A 23,734-nucleotide genomic window follows, 5' to 3' on the forward strand; every position below is an offset into this window, starting at 1 on the left:
TTTTGTCCACAGACACCAGAAGTGTTTTATTGGTGGATATACACACAGGAAAGGGAGAAAGGAGCCCCCCCGACCGTGGATCCGAACGCCAGGCCCTCAATTCAGAGGGTCGTAACTGCTGGGTCTTTTCTGAGGACGCGGATAGGAGTTGGGACCCCACGTGCCCTAGCCCAGCCCCGCGTGGGAAGAAGGGCCGGTGCCACCCCTGAGTCCACTACCGGGCCCAGCCGTCCGCAGTGGGCAGCCGGCGCAAGGGTGGGCCTGGCCGTAGGGGCTCTGCCAGGGGCCGGGACAGGAGCAAGGGGTAGGGAAAAGTCTTGGGAAAGTCACCGGGGCCCCCGGGGGCTGGCGAGAGGCGCTCAGACTTGATGCTGACTGGGGGGGTCGGCGGGGAGGCACCGCGGGCGGGAGTACCCTCTTCACCCAGGCTTCGACCCCCACTGCAGGGAGAGAGAGAGAGAGAGAGAGAGAGACACAGAGCCATGAGCTCAGCAAGGAAAGGAGGAAAGCCAGGGAGGTGGCACGGCGTGGCCAAAGACTCGGCAGGAGGACCTTGGGAAAGGAGGGGGCGGCGATCCCTCTTGGGGCTTCCAAAATAGCCACCCATCCTACTGAGAACAGTCGGGAGGGGCTGAGTGTAGAACCAGAAGTGGCCACTAGGGGTCAGCTATGGCTAGGGGCTTCGGAAGACTTGGAGGGACCCCACAGTGACCCGAACTGGGGAGGCAAGAGAGGAGAGTCAGTTCGGGTACTTACCTGGGCTGGGGAGGAGCGGCTGGGGGCCCATCACCCCTCGTGTGCTGCCAGGGGGCCAGGGTTGGGGGCTGCAGCAGGCCAGGGGGTGGAGGGGGGTCGCCTAGGCCATATTCTATGGGGTAGGAGAAATAAACTGAGGCCCTGACCTCAGGGAGCCCCTTACCCAGCTGAGTCTGACCCATCCCACCAACCAGTTTAGAGTTCTGGTGGGGGGGTGGGGAAGTGTTGATACCCACCCCCAGAAGGCATAAAGATGTCTCCCATGAGAGGACAAGCAGGGGGTGCATACCTGGGGGACCCGCAGGGAGGAAGGGGAAACTCCCGAGTGGGGGTCCCGGAGCTGTGGCAGAGCATGGACTCTGTAGGCTACCATAGAGGCCTCTCTGTGGGGAGACAGGGAAAAGGGGAAACTGAGGCCCACACCCCAGGCCATCCTGTCTTCCCCCCTTACCCCCACCATACCTTCCCCGCACTCACTGAGGTGCTCAGTCCCCCTCGGGCCCCCGCCAGGCCACCAGGCAAGTCCGGCCTTCGCCCGTCTGCTGCCAGGTACAGGGGTGGTGGTGTCTTGCTGGCAAGGTGGCTTGGTGAGAAGAGAGGGTGTGCCAGGCCTGAAGAGCAGGAGACCCCAGAGAGAGGGCATGTGGCCATGTCATCTAATGAAGTCTGAGGTCCAGAGGTAATACACACAGAGAAGCAATGCCAAAGCCAAGGTCCCCCCTACAAGCCTCCCTGGGACTCCCACCCCCTTGTCCCCCAGGGCCTATGCCCCATGCTCACCTGGGGGCCCAGCTTTGGGGGCTGCTGGCCGGAAAGGGGATGGGCGGCTCTGGGCCGGCAGGGCCTCCCCAAGCCCACTGGGGTCACAGCCTGGTGGGGGCAGGGCCCCATATACCATGTCCGGGCTGGGCATAGTAGGGGCTGCTGGCTGAGGGCAGAGAGGATGGGATTGGTTGGAGGAACATGGAGATGAGGGCATTAAGTCCAAGACAGAAAGTCAAGGGCCAGCCTCTGCCTCTGGAAGCCGTCGCTCCTCCTCCTTCTGGCCTAACCCCATATGGCTGAAGGAGACTGTGTCCAGTGTTTAGGCCCAGAGCCGAAGCTTCTCACTCAGCACAGACTTGGCGCTGAGGGGGCTTTTCAGTGTTTGATGAACCAAAGAAATACAGAAGGAAGGAAAGAGCTATCCATTGAACTCTTATTCATCCTTCAAAGCTCCAGCTATAAGGCCTACTCCTTCAGGAAGCCTTCCCTTTCCACCTAGGCAGAGATCTGCTCCCAGAGTCTAGGCTTCTTGGCCTTAGGTCCTAGTCTCAGTCTCAGCCTTAACCACTTGGGCCTAGGAGGTGAGAGAGGGCCCCTTCACAGCGGTACAGGGAGTCACTTACATAGAGACGGGGCCGGGGCAAGGCTGGGTCACCCCCATCACCTGCCAACCTCCGCAGCTTCTCTCCTGGCCCCTCAGACCCCTCGTCCGGCTCCAGCTCTGGCCCATCGAGGCCCACACCTCTCCGTTTCAGTGTCTGTGGAAAGGGGAGACAATAGTGTGACTCTCCCTCCGTCAGTCCTAGCCAGGGAACCTGGTTCTGCAGGAGAGGGAAGACCTGTGGGGGGACCGGAGCACAGGTGGAGCCTGCCAAATCCCAATGACCGAAACCCTAGTGCACGATCACCCGGCAAATTCCAGAGAGGCCCAGGTCACCCCTGGGGGCTGAGATCCACTGGGACCTGCTGGCACTGTCCTAACACTCCTCCCGAGTATAATCCCGCTGCCTCCATGCTGCACCCACACGCAGCCTCAGGGCCTGGCGTGCAGTAGGTGTTTAATTAATGCTGGAAGACTGAGCACCTCAGGACGACTTTATAGCTTTCCTGAGCTCCTCCCTCCTGGACCTGCACGTTCCTGGGGCCCTGCCTCTCCTTTGACAGCTTCTCCCCACCCTCCTGAAATATTAGGGGTCCCCAGGTGCTGTCCTCGGCTTGCTGGTCTCTCCAGCCCTGTAGCTTTAGCTTCCCAACTTGCATACAAATTCCCACATCCAAAGGAACAAGTGATCTTGATCATCAGCTATCGCACAGGCTGCTTCTGCCTTTCTCCTGAGGATGCAGCAGCTCAGACAAAAACACTCCTGTTTTTCAGGACTTCCGTGAGGTAGGCTTGCTTCAATGTATCTTTTCTTTTTCTCTTTTTTTTTTTAATGTTTGTTTATTTTTGAGAGACAGAGTGAGAGTGGGGAAAGGGGGCAGAGAGGAGGGAGACAGAATCCGAAGCAGCTTCAGTCTCTGAGCTGTCAGCACAGAGGCCGATGTGGGGCTCAAACCCACGGACCGTGAGATCATGCCTTGAGCTGAAGTCAGATGCTCAACCAGCTGAGCCACCCAGGCGCCCCTCAATGTGTCCTTTCAATTCTGTTTCTGGACCCCCCAAACAGGTGACATGATTAAACGAGATGATGTGTGAGAGAGAGCACAGCCCTCGATGCACTGTGATTGGTGTTGTTATTTCTACTATTCGGGCAGCTGGCCCGAGGAGGGACCCTATATTGCCTCAGACCTGCTTTCGCCAGCAGGAAAGCCAATCCGCAACACCCATCTTTTGGGCAAAGCGGGAGTCCCTAGGCTCTGAGCAAGCACAGTGAGCTGGACTTCTGGGCGCCGGGGAGGAGGCCCCAGGGTACCTCGAGGATGTCGGTGTTGGTGCGGCTCTCGTGGGGCTCGCTGTACTCCGTGTACTTGAGCAGCACGCGGTCCATGTCTGTGCTGGCGTACTGGAAGAGGCGGTTGGCGCTGTTGAAGATGATGAGGGCGATTTCACAGTCGCAGAGCACGCTCAGCTCATAGGCCTTCTTCATCAGCCCGAACTTCCGCTTGGTGAACGTCACCTGGACGCAGGACCCACACGCAGGGGGGGAGAAGACATGGATTTGGGGTGTCACGGGGGAGACAGAGGCGCCTAACTGCTCCCTGAACAGGCCTTGTGGTTCCGTGCCTGGTACATGCTGTTCTTTCTGGCTGTGCTCCTCCCTCTTCCACACTTCTCAGCCTGACTAAATCCTATTTATTTTGTTTTTATTCCTTTTCTTTATTTTAGAGAGAGAGAGAACATACGAGTTGGGGAGAGGCGCAGTGGGAGAGAGAGAATCTTAAGCAGGCTCCATGCTCAGTGCTCAGTGCTGAGCCTGATGCAGGGCTTGATCCCATGACCCTGAGACCATACCGAGCTGAAATCAACAGTCAGACGCTCACTGGACTGAGCCACCAGGCACCTCTCAACCTGACAAACTCCTAGTGGTGCTTCAAAGACCCAGCCCAAATGTCCTCTCCTGTGGGGAGGTGTTCCTTGGTCTCCAGGACAGAGCCGACATTCTCTCTCTGAGCTCCCTCAGTTCTGTGCCTCCCTGTGGACCAGTCCTGTGAGTTGGGTGTGTTTGTGTCAGGCTCCCTCTCTCCTATGACTGGGCTTCAGTCATCAGGGAGAACAAATGAATAAATCATCACGAAAATGAGCAAATGCTACTTCTCAAACTGCTGACACCACCATCTCCCTGTAGTTCCCTCAGATAGCCATGCCTCTGTCCAGGCTGCATCCGCTGCCAAGAACGCCTTGCCCCCAACCACTGTGGGACCCATTGGACTCACCTGCCGATTCCTTTGGTCCAGAATGCGAGAGATCTGGATTTTTTTCCTCCCCATTGTCCCAGGCTTGGTGGAGCGAACTTGGCCTTGGGGAGAAAAAAAGAGGACAGAGTAGGTAGAGTGGAGAGTGAGACCGGGCATCCAGCCTCCCCTCTGTCTTCCACCTGCCCCCGCCAAGCACTGAGGGGAAGATGTTGGGGTAAACCAAGGCAGGCTGGATCACCTCCATAGCCCCCACCCGCAACCAGCCCAGGATAGAGTAGATGCTCAGTGAACACCTTTGGATCAATTCCACATGAAGAGAAGGCTGACCAAAGGCAAAAGATAGAGGTATAGGGGTGCCTGGGTGCCTAAGTCGGTTGAGCATCCGACTTTGGCTCAGGTCATGATCTCATAGTTCATGAGTTCGAGCCCCGCATCAGGCTCTCTGCTGTCAGCACAGAGCTTGCTTTGGACCCTCCATCCCCGTCTCTCTCTGCCTCTCCCTCACCTGCCTCTCCCCCACATTCTCTCTCTCTCTCTCTCTCAAAAATGAATAAACATTTTTAAAAATTAAAATAAGAAAGTTATCCCTCTTTTATCCCTCTTTTTTTTTTTATTTATTATTTTTGAGAGACAGCACAAGCAGGGGAGGGTCAGAGAGAGGGAGAGGGAGACACAGAATCGGAAGCAGGCTACAGGCTCTGAGCTAGCTGTCAGCACAGAGCCCAACGCGGGGCTTGAACCGACGAACCGTGAGATCATGACCTGAGGCTGAAGCCGGACGCTTAACCGACTGAGCCACCCAGGCACCCCCCCTTCTTTTTTTTTTAACTTTAAGTTTATTTATTTATTTTGAGAAAGACAGAGTCAGCACAAGTGAGGGAAGGACAGAGAGAGAGGGAGACAGAGAATCCCAAGCAGGCTCCACACCATCCGCACAGAGCCTGACATGGGGCTTGAACTCATGGAACTGTGAGATCTTAACCTGAGCTGAAATCAAGAGTTGGACACTTAACCAACTGAGTTGGTTTAAAGTTATCCCTCTTAAAAAACAAAAAAAAATTAAAAAAGGGTAGTTACAGATGATCTGCCCTTGCCTCTAAAACAAAACAAGCTGGTAATTGTGGGACCTCAGGGGAGCCTGACCTCCCTGCGCCCCCCTGTGTGTGCAGTGGGGATAACAGTGTCATGCATAGCCTAGTGTTAGGAGATAAAATGGCTTAAGCCACGTGAGGCATTCAGATCTGCCCGACACACAGTAGGCGCCACATATGCACCACTGCTTTCAGTACTGGCAACAGTCTAGAAGCGCTTGACAGGCCAGGTTGGAGGGACCTCCAATGCCAAACCCGGCAGCACTAAGGATACAGTGATCACTGAGCCACTAACCTTGGTCCCCACATCGGACACCTTTAACTCATTCAATCCTGTAACGGCTCCGCAACAAGCAAGATTGAGGGCTGTGGTTACAAGTAAACATGCATTTAAAAATTGCATTGAGAGTAGAAAAAAGACTAGAAGGAAATATGCAAGATAGGAGTCACTGCTGATTGGAAATTTATGGGTGAATTTTTCCTCCTTTTTAAAAAGTTGAGATGCGATCACACAACCTAAAATTAACCATTTTAAAGTGTGCAATTCAGGGGCCCTGGGTGGCTTGGTTATGCATCTGACTCTCAATCATGGCTCAGGTCATGATGTCACGGTTCGTGAGTTCGAGGCCCCCACTGGGCTGTGCACTGACAGCGTGGAGCCTGCTTGGGAGTCTCCGTCTCTCTCCAAATAAATAAACTTTTAAAAATTAACAACAACATAAAACTCCTGGGGCGCCTGGGTGGCTCAGTCAGTTGAGCGTCTGACTTCAGCTCAGATCATGATGTCACAGTTTGTGGGTTTGAGCCCCACATCAGGCTCCCTGCCGTCAGAGCAGAGCCTGCTTCGGATCCTTTGCCCCCTTCTCTCTCTGCCCCTCCCTCACTCATGCTCTCTCCCTCTCTCTCTCAAAAGTAAACATTGAAAAACATACCTTCTAAAATGTGCAATTGTATTCACAGTGTTGTATAACCACCACTTCTAGCTAGTTCCAGAAATTTTTCATCCCCCAAAAGGAGGACCACATGCCTATTAGCACTCACTCTCCATGCCCCTCCTCCAGCCCCTGGCAACCACTGATCTGCCGTCTGTCTCTGGGGATTTGTCTGTTCTGGACATTTCATGGAAATGGAATCATATGATGTGTGGCCTTTAGTGGGGTATTTTTTTCTTCCCTTTTAGATTATCTGAATTTTCTAATTTTCCCTTTTCTAATTCTTAAGAGAATAACGGGTTGGACTGCCTGGGTGGCTTAGTCGGTTAAGTGCCCAACTTTTTATTTCAGCTCATGTCATGATCTCTCAGTTGTGAAACTGAGCCCTATGTCCTGGGCATATAGAGCCTGCTTAAGATTCTCTCTCTCCTTCTCCCTCTGCCCCTCTGCTGCTGTCTCTCTTACTCTTTCTCTCAAAACAAACAAACAAACAAACAAATATACATATATATATATGTGTGTGTGTGTATATATATATATATATATATATATATATATATATATATCAGGTGAGAGGAGGTCAGATAACCAGAAAGGACCTCAAGCTTGGAGCCCAAAGAGGGGGTTGGGCCTAAGGCCTGCTTGAAAGAAACCTTGGAACGTTCTCATGAGGACCTTGGATCTCCCTGGAGGGGTGCTCAAGGGTGAGAATGAACAGGCCTTTCCCCATGCCCCCCATTCAAGGATCCTGGGAACAAAGGAGTCACATTGCCCATAGTGTGGCACTCACCCCACTATATAGACAGCCACCCCACGGCATCCAATACTCCCTCCACCAACTCTATGACCACACGGCCTCCCAGCCCCTCTCATGTCACAGGTGACTGAGGCTTCAGGTGGGTGGCCTGCCCAGGGTCAGGTGGGCCTGTGCTCAGGTCCCTGACAGCCTCTGACCCACTGGGCGGTCCTCAGCAAGCAAGATCTCTCCCTAGACCTCAGTTTGCTGTTCTGTGGTTGGGCCGGGTATAAAATGCAAAGCACCTGATACAAGGCCTGGGAATGAGCTCTCGGGAAGTGTAGGAAAACGTGGGTCCTAGCTCCAGGAGCCATACCTGCTTCCCAGACTCCAGGCCCAGGAGTTTGGGCAGGACCCTCAGAGTCCCAGGACCCAGGAGTGTTAGACACTGTCGTATTCCGCCTGCTGTGTGACCCTAGGTGTGCCCTCCACTCTCTCTGGTCTGGGTCTCTGAGCCGTCACAACTCCACAGACCCAGGACCCGTGGGAGCCCCAGTCTGGCCCCCCAGCTCCAACTTGACTTGCTAAATTTAACTTCCCAGGCTAATTTTAATCCCCGGCCGGAGCCGGGTGCATTCCCACGACTGGGTCGTGTTGCCCCCGCCCTGACAGCTCCCTGGGGACTGGAGGGGGCACTGGTCCGGAGGTCCTGGTGCCAAGGTGACTCCGGAAATGCCCCTGTGCCTGGGGTCCCATGGGAACAAGGGACTGAGACGTGAGTCTCTGGGCCTGGAAGATCCGAATCTGGACCCTTCTCAACCTGGACCCTTTCCTCTCAGTCCCCAGTTTAGACAAGGACATCCTGGCCAGGGCAGAGTTCACATAACGAGGCCAGGCAGGGGGTGCCTCTCTGCACTGAGACCCCAGAGTGGAGACAGGAAGTGAGTTCCAGTTAGCAGGAAGAGCAGGTACAAAGGTCCTGAAGAAGGACGAGACACAGTAACGAGGCTGGAGTGAGGAGGCCGGGGGTAGAGGCCACAGACGCAGGACCACTCGGGGTCCTCTGAGCTGTGGGGAAGACTGTGGGTTTTGGTCTAAGAGTGACAGAAAGCCATGAGAGGGTTTTGAGCAAAAAGGGATGGAGTTTAATTTATCACTTAAGAACTTAGCCACAGCTGCCACGGAGAGCAGACTGTTGAGGGCCGGGCTAGAGATGGCAGGAGACTTGAGGAGAGGCCAGGGCTGTGTCCGCCTGGGCAGAGACGGGGTCTAGGCCCCCTCTATGCTCGGCTTGCATCATACACTTCAAGTCACTGCACTCCAGGGGCAGAAGCCACCAGACCCTCAGCCATCTCTGGGGCCAGGCCTGACAGATGCCGGTGGGCTTTGCAGGACTTGGACTCCTCTGACTCTGGTGATCCTGAAATCCCCACTCCTCACCCAAGAACCAAAGTCATCCCCATTTTGGCCTTTAAGGGGTCTACCCGACACATAGTTCACACATTCTCCATGGCTCCCCTCTGCCCTCAGGAGAAAGTTCTAGTCCCCAGCCTGCATCTGAGGCTCTGCCCCATTAAGCCCCTTCCCATCGTAATCTACCTTTAATGAAATGACTCTGCCAGGAACTCTGCCTGGAAAGTCCTTTTTGCACTTGGCCAGCTCCTATTCACACTTCAAAACCCAGCTCCAAAAATGCGTTCCTCCAGGAAGCCCTTGCTGCCCTCACTCTGGACTCCCACAGCTCCCAAACTTCCCCTCCAGTTTTGACCCCATGAGGGTAGGGGTATATATATCCGGCTCTGTCTCCCTCAGACTAGAAGCCCCTCATGGCCAGATTTGGTGAATGGAGCAGGTCAAGAGAGACTCTGAACTCCCCCCAGCTTCCCTCAACAACTTCCTCTCAGACTCCCCCAGCTGACTCCCTACCCAGAAATACATGGGCATGCAAATCCAGTCACTCAGCGTTGACCTGTCTCAAGCCCAGGTGTGAAGGGCCAGCCAAGGAATGCGGAGGCGGAAGGCCCGGGGTGTGCATATATATTTGTACTTACATGCAAATCCCCCACTGAGCCGCAGACAGACCCGGTGGCCTGGTCTCCAGATGTTGGCGTGATCGGAACTGCTGGGGGGAGGTGGCAGCACATGCTGAATGTGCCAGGCACGAGGGGGGGCGCCTCTTCTGTGCACACATTCCCCACCCCCACCCCAAAATATCCAGCCAGAAAGCAGAGAGCTTGCAGCATCTGCCCAGCAGAGAAGCAGAGAAATGGACCCAGTGACCTGGGAATGGTGCAGGGAAGGAGGGTCAGGAGAAATCCAGGAAGACATCTCAGAGGAGGAAGCATGTAGTTGGGCCTTGAAGGAAGGACAGGCTGGACAGAGGCCTGAGGAGATGGGTAGGGTGTGGGCATTTGAAGCTGAGGGTCCAGCCCCTCCCTTCCTTTTTCTTCACACCCTCATACTTAGCAGGTATGAAGTATCGGCCATGTGCCGACCACTGAGAAGCTGACCACCAAGGAAGCAGAAAGTTTAAGTAGACCAATGACCACAGAAGATTAGAGAAGTGACTCAAGACCTACCATTAAAAGGACAACAGGCCAAGATGGTCTTCAGGCTCTTTTAGCAAACCTCAAAGGAGAGGCAAGTGCAATGTTATTTAAACTAACTCAGACCTTTGCAAGCCATGGGAATTGCCCCAAGTCATTTTTATGAAACGATTGCATGTCAGAACCCGACTAAGTCCAAAAAGAGACAACTGTTGGCCATGAAAGGGGCAATGTGAACCTGAGACTTCAGGAAAGACCTCTCCGAAGAGGTGAGATTGGAGCCAAGACCTGAAGCACGAGAAAGAGACAAGAGCTAGCCGTGGGAAGATGGAGGGCGGGGGGAAGGGTGTTCCTGTCAGGGGGAACTCCAAGGACAAAAGTCTGGAGCGATCATGAGTTTGGCATTTTAATGAAATCATAGCATGGCTGGACAGCACAGCAGTGGGGAGAGGGGAGAGGGATAGTGGTGGAGAAGACCGTAGGGCTTGGATCACATAAGGCCACAGTGAAGACTGTGGGCTTTACTCTGAGGTCAACAAGGAGCCATGGGGAGTTCGGGGGGACAGGATATAATTTTACAGTTTTAAACCCCCGTGCACTCTCTTACGTTGCTGGTGGGAAGGGAAAGAGGTCCAGCTACTCTGGATAGCTATCTGGCATCTGCTAAAGCTGGATATACATCTTCCCTGTGACCCAGCAATCTCTTTCGTCAGTATTCACCCAAGAGAAATGAATCTATATTTTTCCGAAGGACAACACAGGCAAGAGTGTTTTCAGTAGCTTCATTCATCATTGCCCCAAGCTGGAACCCACCCAAATGCCCTCAATGGGAGAATCAGTTAACACACTCTGGTAGAGTCTATGACGGACCACAACACGGCACAGTAGAAGGATGCACCCCAGGTCCATGCACCCACACAGGTGAATCTCTCAGACCACACGCCGATTCAGCAACGCTGGACTCGACAGAGGGCACACATTGTATGACTCCAGGTCCGTGAAGTTCTAGACTAGGCAAAGCTCACAGTGAAGGTTACACAGTGGCCCTCCCAGGCAGGTGCCATGACAGAGCAGCGGGAGTTTCAGGGGCTGCTCCCTGGTCCAGAGTCCGGGTACACAGACATGTTTAGTTTGTGCAAATGTGTTAGCCCTACTCCAATGTTTTATGCATTTTTCCATAATTTATTTCAACCAAAATATATATTTTTAAAGCTTCCCCTGCTCATGGCTGCTGTGGAGAGTAGCATCTAAGAAGGAGGACAAGGAAAGTTTAGGGCAGGTGTCCAGCGGGAGACATGAAACCTGACAGGCACAGAAGTGGAAGAACTGGTTGGCAATCAAAGGGCCAGGGTGCACTGGGGCCACACTCATGGGGTGAGTGAGGAGCCCAGGGTCCCAGGCCTGAGCACTGTGCAGGGGAGGAGTGGAGAGGACAAAGGAAGATTTCCTGAGTGCCTGGAACATCAGAAACTCTCTATGGCTGTATCTGTGATCACTAAGTCAATCAGCAAACACCTCTGGGGTCCTTCGGGCCATAGATTGTCACTTCCCTGGCCTGGCAAGACTATTTAGCACTTTGGGGTGCCTGGGTAGCTTGGTCGCTTAAGCGTGTAACTTCGGCTCAGGTCATGATCTCACGGTTCGAGTCTGAGCCCCGCATCGGGCTCTGTGCTGACAGCTCAGAGCCTAGAGCCTGCTTCAGATTCTGTGTCTCCCTCTTCTCTGTCCCTTCCCTGCTTATGCTCTGTCTCTCTTTCATAAATAAATAAACATTTAAAAATTTAAAAAAATAGACAATTTAGCACTTTGGTGATGGAGGTATGGGGGTGAGAAAGAATGCCACTCCCGCACTGAGGGTTCAGGTTCACCATTGAGTTCTCCCCATGGGACGGCTCAGTTTTCTCACCTGTAAATGGGGGTGAGAATCCTTCTCCCACCAGCTGGGGAGGAGCAGGTGGCGGATGGGTCTGCTGACCTTGTCTTCTGGCCTTCCAGAAGCAAGAAGGAAAAAGGGTCAAGCCTTGGAACTGGGGGTGCTGAGTCAGCGTCCATCTTGCAAGACCACAGCAGCACTCATGCTGTGACACAACAGGCTGGGTGACATCAAGCCCCCGCTTCCTTCCCCCCTAAAATGGGTCACAGAATTCTGACCTCAAAGACCTGGCAGCAGGGGTTTGAGAGAAAAGGTGAAGGTCCATCAAGTTCCCCTTCTTTGCTCCCAGCGGGGCTTTAATGAGGGGACGAGTGGCGAGTCACGCTGCCAGACCCCTGAGCCCAGAGGCCACAGCTTGGCGGGGCACACCGGACCGGGAAAGGAGGGGAGGAAAGGAGAAGTGAGAGGCAGGTGGGTGGTGGGGGGAGGTGAGGGCCCCCGGGACGCGGCGAAGCGGGGAGGGGGCGCTGCTCCTGGGCGGCTGCAGCGAATCAGGCCTGCGGCCCCGCCTCACGCAACCCAGGCGGTGGTTTCATCACCTGCTCCCCAAGTACCTCATTACAGGCGACAGGAAGAGCCCCTTGGAAAGCCGGGACACCCCCCCTCCCCTCTCTTGAGGGCTTGAGCAGCTCTGACCCCAGCTGCCAGCGACCCTTCTACCCTAGGGACCTGGGGCGCTGGTGCCCCAAGTGGGGGGCCTCTGTGGGTGACCGAGAGGCTGGCTCAGCCCACAGTGGTCCCTGAGGGCAGGTGGGCTCTGGCAGTGACTCTGGTGTGGCCAAACTTCTGTGTGCCTCAGTTTCCTCCACCAGAAAATGGGGAGAGTCAGGGCTGGCTGCCTTGCTGAGCTAGGGGACAAGGCTTCCAAGTAGGGGGTCTATGCATGCTATTTCCCTCCTACCCCAGCACGGGGAGCTTTCCAGGTTACTGGGCCCTGACCTTCTGGTCATCGCTACTCAGCCCTGGGAGGTGCCCAGATCAGAGCAAGGGCCCTAGGCAGATCCAGGCAGGGGGGCTGAGGAACAAGGGGACAGGGAGAAAGCCCACTCTTCAGATGACAGATGAGGGTAGGGAGATTCTTCACATAAGGAGACCCCCAAACCTATGCAGAGCCCCTCAAAATCCACAGATGCTTAAAACATATACAGATCCTGGGGTGCCACAATGACTCAGTCAGTTAAATGTCCAACCAGCTTAGGTCATGATCTCATGGTTTGTGAGCTCGAGCCCTGCATTAGGCTCACTGCTGTCCATGTAGAGCCCACTTTGGATCCTCTGTCCTCCTCTCTCTCTCTGCTCCTGCCTCGCTCACACACTTTCTCAGATCTCAGCAAATAAAAATAAAAAACATATACAGATCTCCTGGACACACATACAAAAGTGGATCATTCCATACGAAACTCCCCCAAAACACATGCAGTCCGTAATACATGCAGACCCCTGAAAACCCATAGAGCTATCCAAACACATATGTCCCCAAACTGCACTCAGGTCACTGTGTACATTCTGATCCCCAAATACACGCAGACCTCTCCAGACACACACACTGAGACCCCAACACCTTCCGATTCCCCAAGTGCACAGACTCCCAAATATACATAGACACCCCAAACATACCATGCCCCCCAAACTCAGGCATGCTTGTCCATTTCCCGTGGATCCCAGACACATGTGGGGCCCCCATACCAGCAGTGGTATTGCCAGACCCTCTGGCTTCTTGAGGGAGAGTGATCAGCAGCTCCGGGGGAGAGCTGGGGGCTGGGGAGCCTGTGGGAAGGGAGGATCTGTGAGGGGCACATATATGGACACTTCATGGGGGCCACAAGCTACACGGATGCAGGAGGCAGGGGACTGTATGGACCTTCGTGGTGCTCCTGAGAACTGCGGGGCTCTGGGGGAAGTGGTGTGTCACCCACATGGGGCTCTGAATCCCAGAAACTGAGACTTTTCCAGCTGGAGAAGGCCCCTTATGGTTCTTTGTCCATAGGTCCCTCTGGCCCCCATGAGGGAACTGAGGCCCAGGGGCATCCCTCAGACCTCGCCTCCCCGGTCTTCTCCTTAAGGGACCCACTGTGGCCATGTGCTGAGAGCCCAGGGGTGTGGCTATAGGCCTGGCCAGACCAGGATTCAATTCCTGGCTCCACGTGCAACTCCTTGCCTGACACATTCGGAGCCTTAGTTTCCCATTTGTACTACAAGTCCTTGGGAGCGCCCCAGGTGCCCACTACCTGTCCTTCCTCTTTAAATTTTTTTTTTAACATTTATTTATTTTTGAGAGACAGAGCACAAGTAGGGGAGGGGGAGAGAGAGAATGAAACAGAATCCTAAGCAGGCCCAGGGTTCTGAGCTGTCTGCACAGAGCCCAATGCAGGGCTCAAACCCACGAATTGCAAGATCATGACCTGAGCTGAAGTCGGACGCTTAACCGACAGAGCCACCCAGGTGTCCCTGTCTCTCTTCTTTATTTAAAACAAATTTTTTTAAACATTTATTTATTTTTGAGAGACAGAGAGAGACAGATCGTGAGCAGGGGAGTGGCAGAGAGAGAGGGACACAGAATCGGAAGCAGGCTCCAGGCTCTGAGCTGCCAGCAGCTGGCAGCTCAGAGCCTGACATGGTGCTCAAATCCACAAACTGCGAAATCATGTCCTGAGCCAAAGACGGATGCTCAACCGATGGAACCACCCAGGTGTCCCTGTCCTTTCTCTTTGAAAGGCCTCATCTAGGGTTGCCTGGGTAGCTCCGTTGGTTAAGCGTCCAACTTCAGCTCAGGTCATGATCTCATGATTCATGGGTTTGAGCCCCGCATCGGGCTCTGTGCTGACAGCTCAGAGCCTGGAGCCTGCTTCAGATTCTGTCTCCCTCTTTCTCTGCCCCTCCCCTGCTGCTCTCTGTTGTTGTCTCTCAAAAATAAATGAATGTTAAAAAATTTTTTTAAAAAAGGCCTCATCTACCAGCAAATACCCAGTACACCGTCTGTCCCTTTTTGGGCACCTGACACACCAGCCCCAAGCAGACCTGCTACATTCCCATTACCAGGCCTCTGGCCAGGCTGGGCCTTCTACCCCAGAAAGCCCTCGTCAGGTCTGAGGAGGTACCCCATATGCTCTGAGGCCAGGCAGAAATGCCTTTTTCTGGGGGCCCCAATTTTCCCAGGAGAGAGTCATCTCTCCCTGAGGACTAAGCCCCACCAGATACTTTTTGTGCTTCTTTGTTACTTTCTTTTTTTTTTAATTTTTTTTAATGTTTTTTATTTATTTTTTGATACAGAGTGAGACAGAGCATGAGAGGGGGAGGGGCAGAGAGAGAGAAGGAGACACAGAACCGGAAGCAGGCTCCAGGCTCTGAGCTAGCTGTCAGCACAGAGCCTGACGCGGGGCTCGAACCCATGAACGTGAGATCTGACCTGAGCTGAAGTCGGAGGCTTAACCGACTGAGCCACCCAGGCGCCCCTCTTTGTTACTTTCTTTGATGATCGTATTATCCCACTAGCACATCCACTCAGTGAGGGTAGGGGTGGAGCCTTTCCCGGGCCCCAAATACAGTAGGCCCCCAATCACCCTTCCTTGAACGAATGAGCAAAATGGGTAACAAATGGAAGAAACTGGTTCGGTTTTCTTCCAAACACCGTGTGGCCCCCCCAAGACAGATTTGAGCCCTGCCCCCTACCAGTTTGAGACCCCTGCTCTAAATGGCCAACAGCACAACACCCCACCGGAGATGCTCAAGTGCCTCTCAGGCCAAGGCACCACTGTCCATTTGGGAGGGAAATCATGTCCTTCATCTGCCAAGAAGGCCAGTCTCTCTGTCACGGTCACTGCAAATGGAAGCCCACTACTCCATCCCGCCTCCCCCAGGGGCTTAGGATCCCAAACTCCTGGAGCCGAGTCAGATTCTTCATCCAGAACCCAACTTCCTGTCCCAGATTGGAGCACAGGGTGACCCAAAGCACCCAGTGATGTCCCCTGAGCCATAGGGGCAACTGCAGGGACAGCCCAAGATTTCTCTCTTTGTTCCAGAGAAAGATCTTCCCCATGGGACACCAGAAATTCATCCCCTGAGGCCAAGGCCTCCCTGCTTGGGAAATTAACACATCTGTCAGCGCCTGGTGGATGGGACTCAGCCTACAGCCCAAGATGTAGCCGTCAAGGAAACCAAAGGTGGGGTCTTGGGGGCATTCGTAGTCTCCACTCTTCCCCCATTAATGTCTGCGAGCCCACCAGGTGCACGGACACAGGGCAGCGAGTGAACAGACCCAGCCTGGCTTCCTCCATTGCCCAGTCCTGCGGGAGAGGTGACACCAGACACCTAATCCTGTCAGAGACAGAGGCCTTCAAGGAAGAAATTCAACAGGGGGAAGCAGTAGGGGTAGGTGGCAGGGGAGGGAGTTGCTCTGGGCCTTTCTGAAAAGGGGGTTCTCAAGGACGAGAGGACATCGGCCATGTTGGAATGTGGGGGAGAGACTGCTGGGTGGAAGAAATGGCAGGTGCAAAGGACCTGAGGTGGGGACATGCTGGTCAGGTTCCAGGTGCAGGGGGAAGCCAGTATGACTAAAGCAGGGTGAGTGAGGGGCTAGTGGAGACAGAGGCGGGCAGGGAGGGTGCATGGGGCGGCCTCAAGGGTGGGGATGAGAGGGCAGACTGCAGAGCAATGGGGAGTCATGGAGGGTGCATGAGTAGGCAGGGGCTGTGGTCTGATAAAGGACTTTCAGAAGACCCCATGGCTGCTGTAGGGAGAAGTCCTATTGGGGCAGGAGGCCAGGCCAGCACTTGGTTGGAGACAGTGGGTGCTGTGGGTGTGGAAGGTGGACAGAAGCAGGCCTGTGGCCATGGCAGTGACTTCTCGTGCCAGCCTTCCTCAACTGCTCCCTTCTGAGGGCCTTTTCTTGACCTTAGGCAAACCTGCACATGGAGGAGATCATCCCAGGAAAGCTGGCGGGCCTGAGACCTCCTAGGCCTTGGTAGAGGGTAGGGTGGTGGTGGGGCCTAGATGGGGCTCCACTTGGTCACAGTTCAGATGTCACCTCCTATTACTGAGCGCCTACTGTCTACCCAGGCCCACATGCCACCTCATTTACACACAGGACCTGCCTGACCCACGGATAGCCCAGTGAAGCAGAGATTGCTGTCCCCGTTTTACAAAGGAGGAAACTGATCTTTCCCGGGGCACAGAGAGACCCCCAGATTCTCAATCTAGCCTGAGCCTGAATCCAGGGGCCATCTGGTTGTACCCCAGACTCACCACCCCTGCACAGTCTGGGAGGTGAGCCTGGAGCATTGCTGGGATCCAAGACACTCATTCCTCAGTCTGAGGGTGACAGGGAGGCCTCACAAGTTCCCAGGGTGCAGGCCCAGGAAGGCCCTTTAGGGGCTGAGAAATGGGACCCAGCCTCTGTGTGCACCTCACAGGGATTCAAGGGCCAGGGTTGGGGTGAGCTCTCTGACCCCCAAATGGCATCCCAGTGTGTGATAAATCCTCGCTGAAAAATGACATCTGTCTCCTGGTGCATGTGTGCCTCAAATCTTCTGGAAGGCCAGACCCCTAACATTTATACACTCATTGCATCTGAGTTGAGGTTCCTTTCTGCTCTTAATTTGTATTTTCCTTATGTCTACCTGGTTGGGTAATGATTTAACAAGATAAATCATTAGTTGAAGATAGGATGTAAAACTGAGCCCAACTTGGTCACAGGAGCAGCCTCAGAGCTCAGAGAGGGGCAGCAATCTGTCTGAAATCACGAAGAGAGGGGAGAGACAAAGCTGGGCCCCCTCCCTCCTGGCTTTTGTTCTCTGGAAGTGGCCCAGGGGCAGCATTGAGCCTATCCTTTCTCTGAGGGGCCTGAATGTCTCCACCTGGCCTCAGTCTTCCCTCCCTGCGAAGTGAGGGCTTCAGACCAAATAAGCAGCTTCCGGCTCTTGCAGGTGAGACCCCCAGGCCCTAAATGTTCTGAAATCCCATTCCCTGAAACCCAAGATTCACTCCTTGACCCAGACAGGTAGTGGTAGGCAGGCATGGGGACAGGATAAAGCAAGGCCAACTTCTCCCAAAGCCCCTTTGACCTTGGTAATCAAACCCCACACACTTGTCTTTCCAAGTCTAAATACTGTTTTGAATCCTGTTTCTTTCACCTCAATAGTCTGAGAGTTCTTATCACTGGATTCCGAATGTCCAGAGGTCCTGACCTTCCTGAGTGGGGATTCTAGGCCAGGACAAGCATGAGGCCTCAGCTATTTCTGACTCCTCAAGAAGTCTGCAACAAAGGGACTGAAGATAGCCAGGTAGATCGGTCGGCCCTGTCTGCAGCCCTGGACCCCGAGAGAGGCGGAGGTGGGTGGGAGGAGCACGACTGCGAAAGTAACACTTTCATGTCAGTTTGTCATGTGCTGACAGTCTCATAGGGCTATGACTATTGTTCCTATACCCATGTCCCAGATGGGAAAACTGAGGCACAGGAAAGGTGGTGATCCAGGCAGCTGTGATCCCCCACCCAGGGCTCCACACCCCCTACCCTGCCCCCAGCCATACAGGCACCCCGTGGGCCCAGCTGAGGCCCCACATTCGCTTCGTGAAGCTCAAATCCCACGGGGCAGGTGAGGGTCATGGCAGTCAGAGGCACACATGGATGGTCATGCCACATGCAGGTCTGGGGCAGTGACACACAAGGGCACAGTCATAGCAGAAAGACACTGGGTTGTGTACAGGGGCTTGGAAGATAAGCAAAGGGGTGCATCCCAGGAGAGGACACTCCAGCTCACAGACCAGACATACACGGGCTCCTGGCCCCCCAGTTCCCCCAAATGACACCAAAACCATCAGACACATGCCCCTTGGACACACAACCTCTCAGAAACACAACCCTTGGACTCACAACCCTTTGGACACACCCTCCCCCTCGCACACAGCCCTCCAACTCACACCCTTTGGACACATAGCCTCTCAGGACATACAACCTCTCAGACTCACATCCTAGGACGCACATCTCTTAGACACACAACTCTCTAGCGCACAGCAGCACATTGAGACTTCTGAATCCAACCCAAACGACAAGATGCCGTTCTAAGGACACCACACAAACCTTGGACCGACGCGACACGCACCTGCTGGGCCTGGGTCCTCTGGACGCTCAAGTACCAGCCAGGCAGCAGCACCACAGAGCTCAGAGCACAGGGCGGCAACAGGTGCCTTCGGAACGGGCAGCCCCGCCCCCCTCCGAGAGCTGATTGGGTGAGGTGGGGATTATTTACATATAGGGCGCGTTCATGAGTGGTGATGGGCGGGCACTTGGGCGCGGCCCCGCCCCGGGAGTGCTGGGGATTCGGAATCAGACCCCGGAAGACGCCAAAAAGGGGAGGGCGAGTAATGAAAAAAGGAGACCGAAGAGGGGGCCGGATCAGACCCCGCCAGACATCCCCCACCCTCACTGGGCGCCCTACTACTACTACTACTGTGACCCTGGCGCTAATTCGGACCTTGTCTCTAATTTGGACCACTGCTAGCCCCAACTCTAGACTTATTCTAAACTGAGTGAAATATAACTCTGACCCAAGACCCTGAAGGCCCCAGAGAGGGAGCCCTTCTTGAAGCTAACATTGTTCTTGGAGGCAGGATCTGAGGGATTGCAGAAACTTGGCTCTGGGATCGCCTGTGTGGGCTCGCTCGTCTGTGCCTCCAGTAGCTAGATGTGTGCCTCAGGTGTCTGGACCGGAGGGCAATATACCCCTCGGCTTTGAGATACCCTCCTCCAGTTTAAAGGTCAGCTGTGTGAAGGGGGAGTGGCTTCAGGACTAGACCCCAGCCCAGACCTCAGCATCCATTCCCTCAGTGGGATCTCAGCCCCACCCAGCACAGGTCTAGGCCCAGAGGGGGAAATCAGAGCAGAATTAGTGAATGAATCAACGTGAAAAGAATTACAGAATGAAGATGATTTTTGGATTGTGCAATAGTGGAGAAACCTCTAGTCAGGAGAAGGCAGAGCTGCCACACACTCCCCTGGCTGTGGGGAGTCAGGACTGGTCTAGAAGGGTCAGGCAGGGTTTCCCAGAAGAGGGGGCATTTTACTGGGCTTTGAGGCATGAACAGGAGTTTGCCACCGGGAGAAGAGTTTTCCAAGAGGCAACAGCACTTGCAAAATGCTGAGGCAGAGTACATTTTTTTGGTGGGGGACATGAGGGAGATAAAGCCAGAGAAGTGGGCAGAAGTAGATGGGGCTGGGCACCCAAAGGGAAGCTAGGAGAAAAGAGAGGAGAGGGTCAATCTGGGGCAGAGAAAATGGGGGATCAGGTGGGTTGCAACGGCTATCTGGTATCTACCTTCTCAGAAGACATCAGAAGATGGCTATAATCTTGGATTCCATGGGGAGCATTAGAAATTTCAGTGTGCGGGTCACACTGAGACAGGGAACTGGGGTTCTAGCAGGTTCTCCTCAAACTTCAATCTACCCATCTGTGACATGGGCAGTTTGGGTCCCTAATCTGGGCAAAGCTTTCATCTTTGCACATAAACTAGGGTTCACATGGTCATAAGAAGGTCCAGGGGTCCTGCCTCTGCCCCCACTGGGCTGTCCATCAGTGCCCAACACAAAACACTCAGGTGTCCCAAGGATACACAGAAGCCAGGCTAGGATGGGGGCTTCTGCCTTGGTTCCAAGGCACAGAACGAGGCTTGGGGAGCGTGGAGGTGGCTGGGGAGCCCCGGGCCCCCCGAGGGCTGCTCTGTTTACCCGTGGCTGCCCGCCCGCCTCTGATGCAACAGGCAGGCTCTGGTTACGTGAGGGCAGCAGCTGGAGCAGCTCTGGGAGCAGCCAGGCCGTGTAGGGAAGGGTCTGCCTGGTCTGAGCTGGCTGGGCCTCCCACCCATGCACCCTCCCCTCTGCCCCCTCCTACCACTAAGGCTCCCTCCATGTTCCTGCCACTCCCCCACCTCCCCCCATTCATATTCCATGCCCCTTTCCCATTCTGGTCAGTTCCATCTTCTATCATTTGCACTCTGTTTCCAGTAACAGCCTTTCCTTTTTGTCTTTACCCCAGTTCCTCTCCTATACCCTCCCCCATCACTGGCAGTGTCACTGCATGTGAACCTTCATCCCCTATCAGGGCAGTCAAAGTCCCCACCTCAGTCTTCTCAGTTGAGGGGACACCCTTAGTTGCTAGAATAAGAGTCTGGAAAGGAGGAGGGAGGGTTGAGGGGTAGAAGAGAGTGGACAGGGCCACAGAGGGGGATCTGGGAAGGGGGGCTGGAGGATGGGGGAGGTGGGGGTGGGAGTGAGAAGGTAGGCAGGCAGGAAAGCTGCTTCTCCCAAGTCCCCATCCTCCAGATCTTCTCCCACAATGTCAGAAGGAGAAGGCTTTGATGGACGTTACACGGCAAGTGCAGTGTGGTCCAGCAGGCCAGGCCTCAGGGTTGGAGAGCCTGGGTCACCATCCCAGCTCTGGTTCCCACTCACCGCATGACCTCAAGCTGGTCCCGGCACTGCTCATGTGGAAGTGGGGGAAATAGCAGCCCCTCCTCCTGGAGACTAGAAGCATTTCAGAGCCCACCTTCAATGCCCCCTCCTCCCATTTGGGGTTTCTCTACCCCCATCTCTCCTTCCAGCCCAGCGCTGCCCCAGGGAGTTAAAGATGTCTGTGTCTGACTCTGTTTCCCCCATGTTGGAGGCTCCCCTGGGCTGAGCCTCATGTGTAGTGGCACCAAAGGTGTGTCTCCGAGGGTTTCTTGAAGACTTAGAGAGCCCCAGAGAGGGTCTGAGTGATGGAGGGGCATGGGGACCAAGACTGAGGCATTTGGAGACCTTGCTGGGGGATGTGGCAGGGCTAGGAAGGGGTTTCCCAGCGGTAGAGCCCCTCTGGGAGTGTAGAGCAGGCCTGAAATAAAAACCAGAACTTAGATTTGGGCTAAGGACAAAAAGCCAAAACGGAAGTCTGATTCCCATTGTGACCACTGTGGACCAACTGGAGGCAAGCCACTGCCCTCCTGGACCTCCTTTTACCCCATGCACAGATTTGAAAGAGACTGGGGTGGCCCACAAGATCCCTTCCAGGTCATCCCCACTTTCATGGGTGCTAGGCTCCAGGTTGAGTAGCCTATGGCACAGGGTGCTCATTGCCTCTCTCCCAGCCTTCCCCACCTCCTGTCTCTGGGGCTTTCCTGGGAGCAAATCCTACTGAGTCAGGTCTGGGAGTGCCCACACCCCCACCCTGGTGAGGAAGGGAGGCTGCCAGCACAGCCCAGGAGCACATGGGGGCAGGTGCAAGGTCCTGCTGGGAATCCTGCCTCCTGGAATCTTAGTTCACTCTCTGAAAAATGGGAGCAAGGGCTTACAGGATGAAAAAGGACAGAGGATTACAATGCATCCACCAGGATGGGGCAGGAAAGTGGACAATGACCACTTCGGAGGCCCCTCCAAGGCTTTGCCTCTTGCGCCCTCTAGTGGCCCAGCAGATGTGGGCATTCTCTAGGTGGGAAGTGCGAGGATGGACAAATAAAATGCAAAGAAACCAGCCAAGTTCAGAGCCCTCTGACTTGGAGTCATGAGGGGTCTTCAGCCTAAAGTCCTGATCTTTGAATGGAGAAGACTACTGGTCACTAGCTGAGATTGCACCGAGGGGCTGCAGGTGATGGGGAGCCCTGGGAGGGTCTGGAGCACCCTACTAGCTCACAGCACAAGAGCAGTCCAAAGCAGCCCCTGGAAAATGTGGGATTCCCTCACTTCACCACTGTCTGTCCTGCCAGTCTGACAGAGCTGGCCCATCTTGCTTGTCCCCTGCAGGGCCTGGCCAACAGAGGGCAGTCAATGTTTGCTGGTTAAATGGCTGCTTGATGGACAAGTGGAAGGACAGAGAGACAATGAGTGTCTTCAGAGTAGGCAAATAGTAGGAGAGTGACTTGGGGGTGGGGGGCACACACCAGTCAGGGCCTCTAATCAGGTGGACTGGAGGATTCTCCTTCCTCATAGCCCAAGCTGGGGCAAGTGGGGAGGCATGATGGTAGCACAGAGGCCCCCTAATACACCCTAAAAGGGGAGAGAGAACGGCAGTGGGAGGTGGTCCTTCTTCCACGCCTCCTGTGTCCAAGAACCCCCTCCTAGGCCCTCAGGCCCCACCACAACACTGGTACCACACCAGGACCCTCTCTCCTGTAGGATACCCCTGACCCTTACCACCTCTCTCTTTCAACCACTCACAACACCAAGGGAGGTGTGGGGGGATGCTCTCAGAGCAGTCGGCCTGGGACTCACCTGGATTATACTTCAAACAACTCCATTCTGATCGTCCTGATGTCTGGTGCTGGCTACGGCACTGGCACACAGCAGGCCTTGGAAGCGTACGGACCAGGCGGACCGTGATCTTCCAGGCTTGAAATTCACAGGGGTCAGTGTGGGCTTTTCTGCAGTCGGCATACATGGACTCAAAGCAATTTTGGTAAATACAGCAAGTTAGAGACCAGTGAAACTGAATAATCAAGATTTACTAGTGTTGGGTACAGTTGAATCCAGGACTCCATGCAGTGTTCTTGGTCTTGCCTTCCATCTGCCTAGTGTAACAATCCTAGTGGGAAGACCATGACTTTCTCGGCCTTCCCAGCAAAATTATTGAATGAGACCTCTCACCAGGTCACGGCTCAGCCCAAGTCACTGTGACTTGGGAGCTGGTGGCTGTGATTGGCCAGGCCAGTGTCCCACATCCACACCTGGAATTAAAGGTGGCTTTTCCATAGGGCCTGAGCCTGGGGTAGGCATTTCTGCTGAAGACAGAATGCAGACTAGGCAGGCAGAGACACAAATGTTCACCACAGCCTGTAGAAAAGGTCCAGTCCAGGCTTCTTTGTCCAGATGGAAAAAAGGAGGACCAGGGGCACCTGGGTGCCTCAGTTGGTTAAGCATCTGCTTTGGCTCAGGTCTTCATCTCATGGTTTGTGGGTTCAAGCCCTGTGTCAGGCTCTGTGGTGACAGCTCAGAGCCTGGAGCCTGCTTCGAATTCTCTCTCTCTGCCCCTCCCCCACCCATGATTTCTCTCAAAAACAAATGTTTAAAAAAACAGTAGTCACAGGAAGGAAGGGAGGGCGGGAGGGAAGGAAGGAAGGAAGGAAGGAGGACTAGAGAGGCTCAGCTCTAGGCCCCATGT

The 23,734-nt window shown here is 54.5% G+C and overlaps 1 protein-coding gene across 6 annotated transcripts; it reads right to left on the minus strand.

Moving 5' to 3' along the window:
- On the minus strand, positions 1-23,533 carry MEF2B (myocyte enhancer factor 2B). 6 transcript variants are annotated; one of them, XM_029915959.1, is made up of 10 exons: positions 22,849-22,936; positions 11,589-11,670; positions 4,396-4,478; positions 3,435-3,638; positions 2,145-2,279; positions 1,537-1,684; positions 1,234-1,367; positions 1,046-1,139; positions 757-868; positions 1-440 (listed from the first exon to the last, which is right to left on the minus strand). In XM_029915959.1, the coding sequence occupies exons 3-10, from the start codon at positions 4,447-4,449 to the stop codon at positions 215-217; spliced, it is 1,107 nt and encodes a 368-aa protein (XP_029771819.1). In that variant the 5' UTR covers positions 4,450-4,478; positions 11,589-11,670; positions 22,849-22,936; the 3' UTR covers positions 1-214. The 6 variants fall into 6 exon arrangements, with proteins under 6 accessions (XP_029771819.1, XP_029771820.1, XP_029771818.1 ...); XM_029915960.1 differs by lacking the exon at positions 22,849-22,936 and adding an exon at positions 18,713-18,795; XM_029915958.1 differs by lacking the exon at positions 11,589-11,670 and having other exon boundaries at positions 22,849-23,533.
- Positions 23,534-23,734: the final 201 nt, after the last annotated feature.

The sequence above is a fragment of the Suricata suricatta genome, chromosome 12 (assembly GCF_006229205.1).
Source record: "Suricata suricatta isolate VVHF042 chromosome 12, meerkat_22Aug2017_6uvM2_HiC, whole genome shotgun sequence".
NCBI lineage: Eukaryota > Metazoa > Chordata > Mammalia > Carnivora > Herpestidae > Suricata > Suricata suricatta.

Coding starts and splice junctions, on each gene's coding strand:
- MEF2B (XM_029915958.1), bottom strand. CDS start 23,014: ATGTATGCCGACTGCAGAAAAGCCCACACTGACCCCTGTGAATTTCAA. Junction 3,639..4,395: donor TGGACCAAAGGAATCGGCAG/GTGAGTCCAATG, acceptor TCCTGCGTCCAG/GTGACGTTCACCAAGCGGAA. Junction 1,685..2,144: donor TGCCCCGGCCCCGTCTCTAT/GTAAGTGACTCC, acceptor CTCTGCCCTCAG/CCAGCAGCCCCTACTATGCC.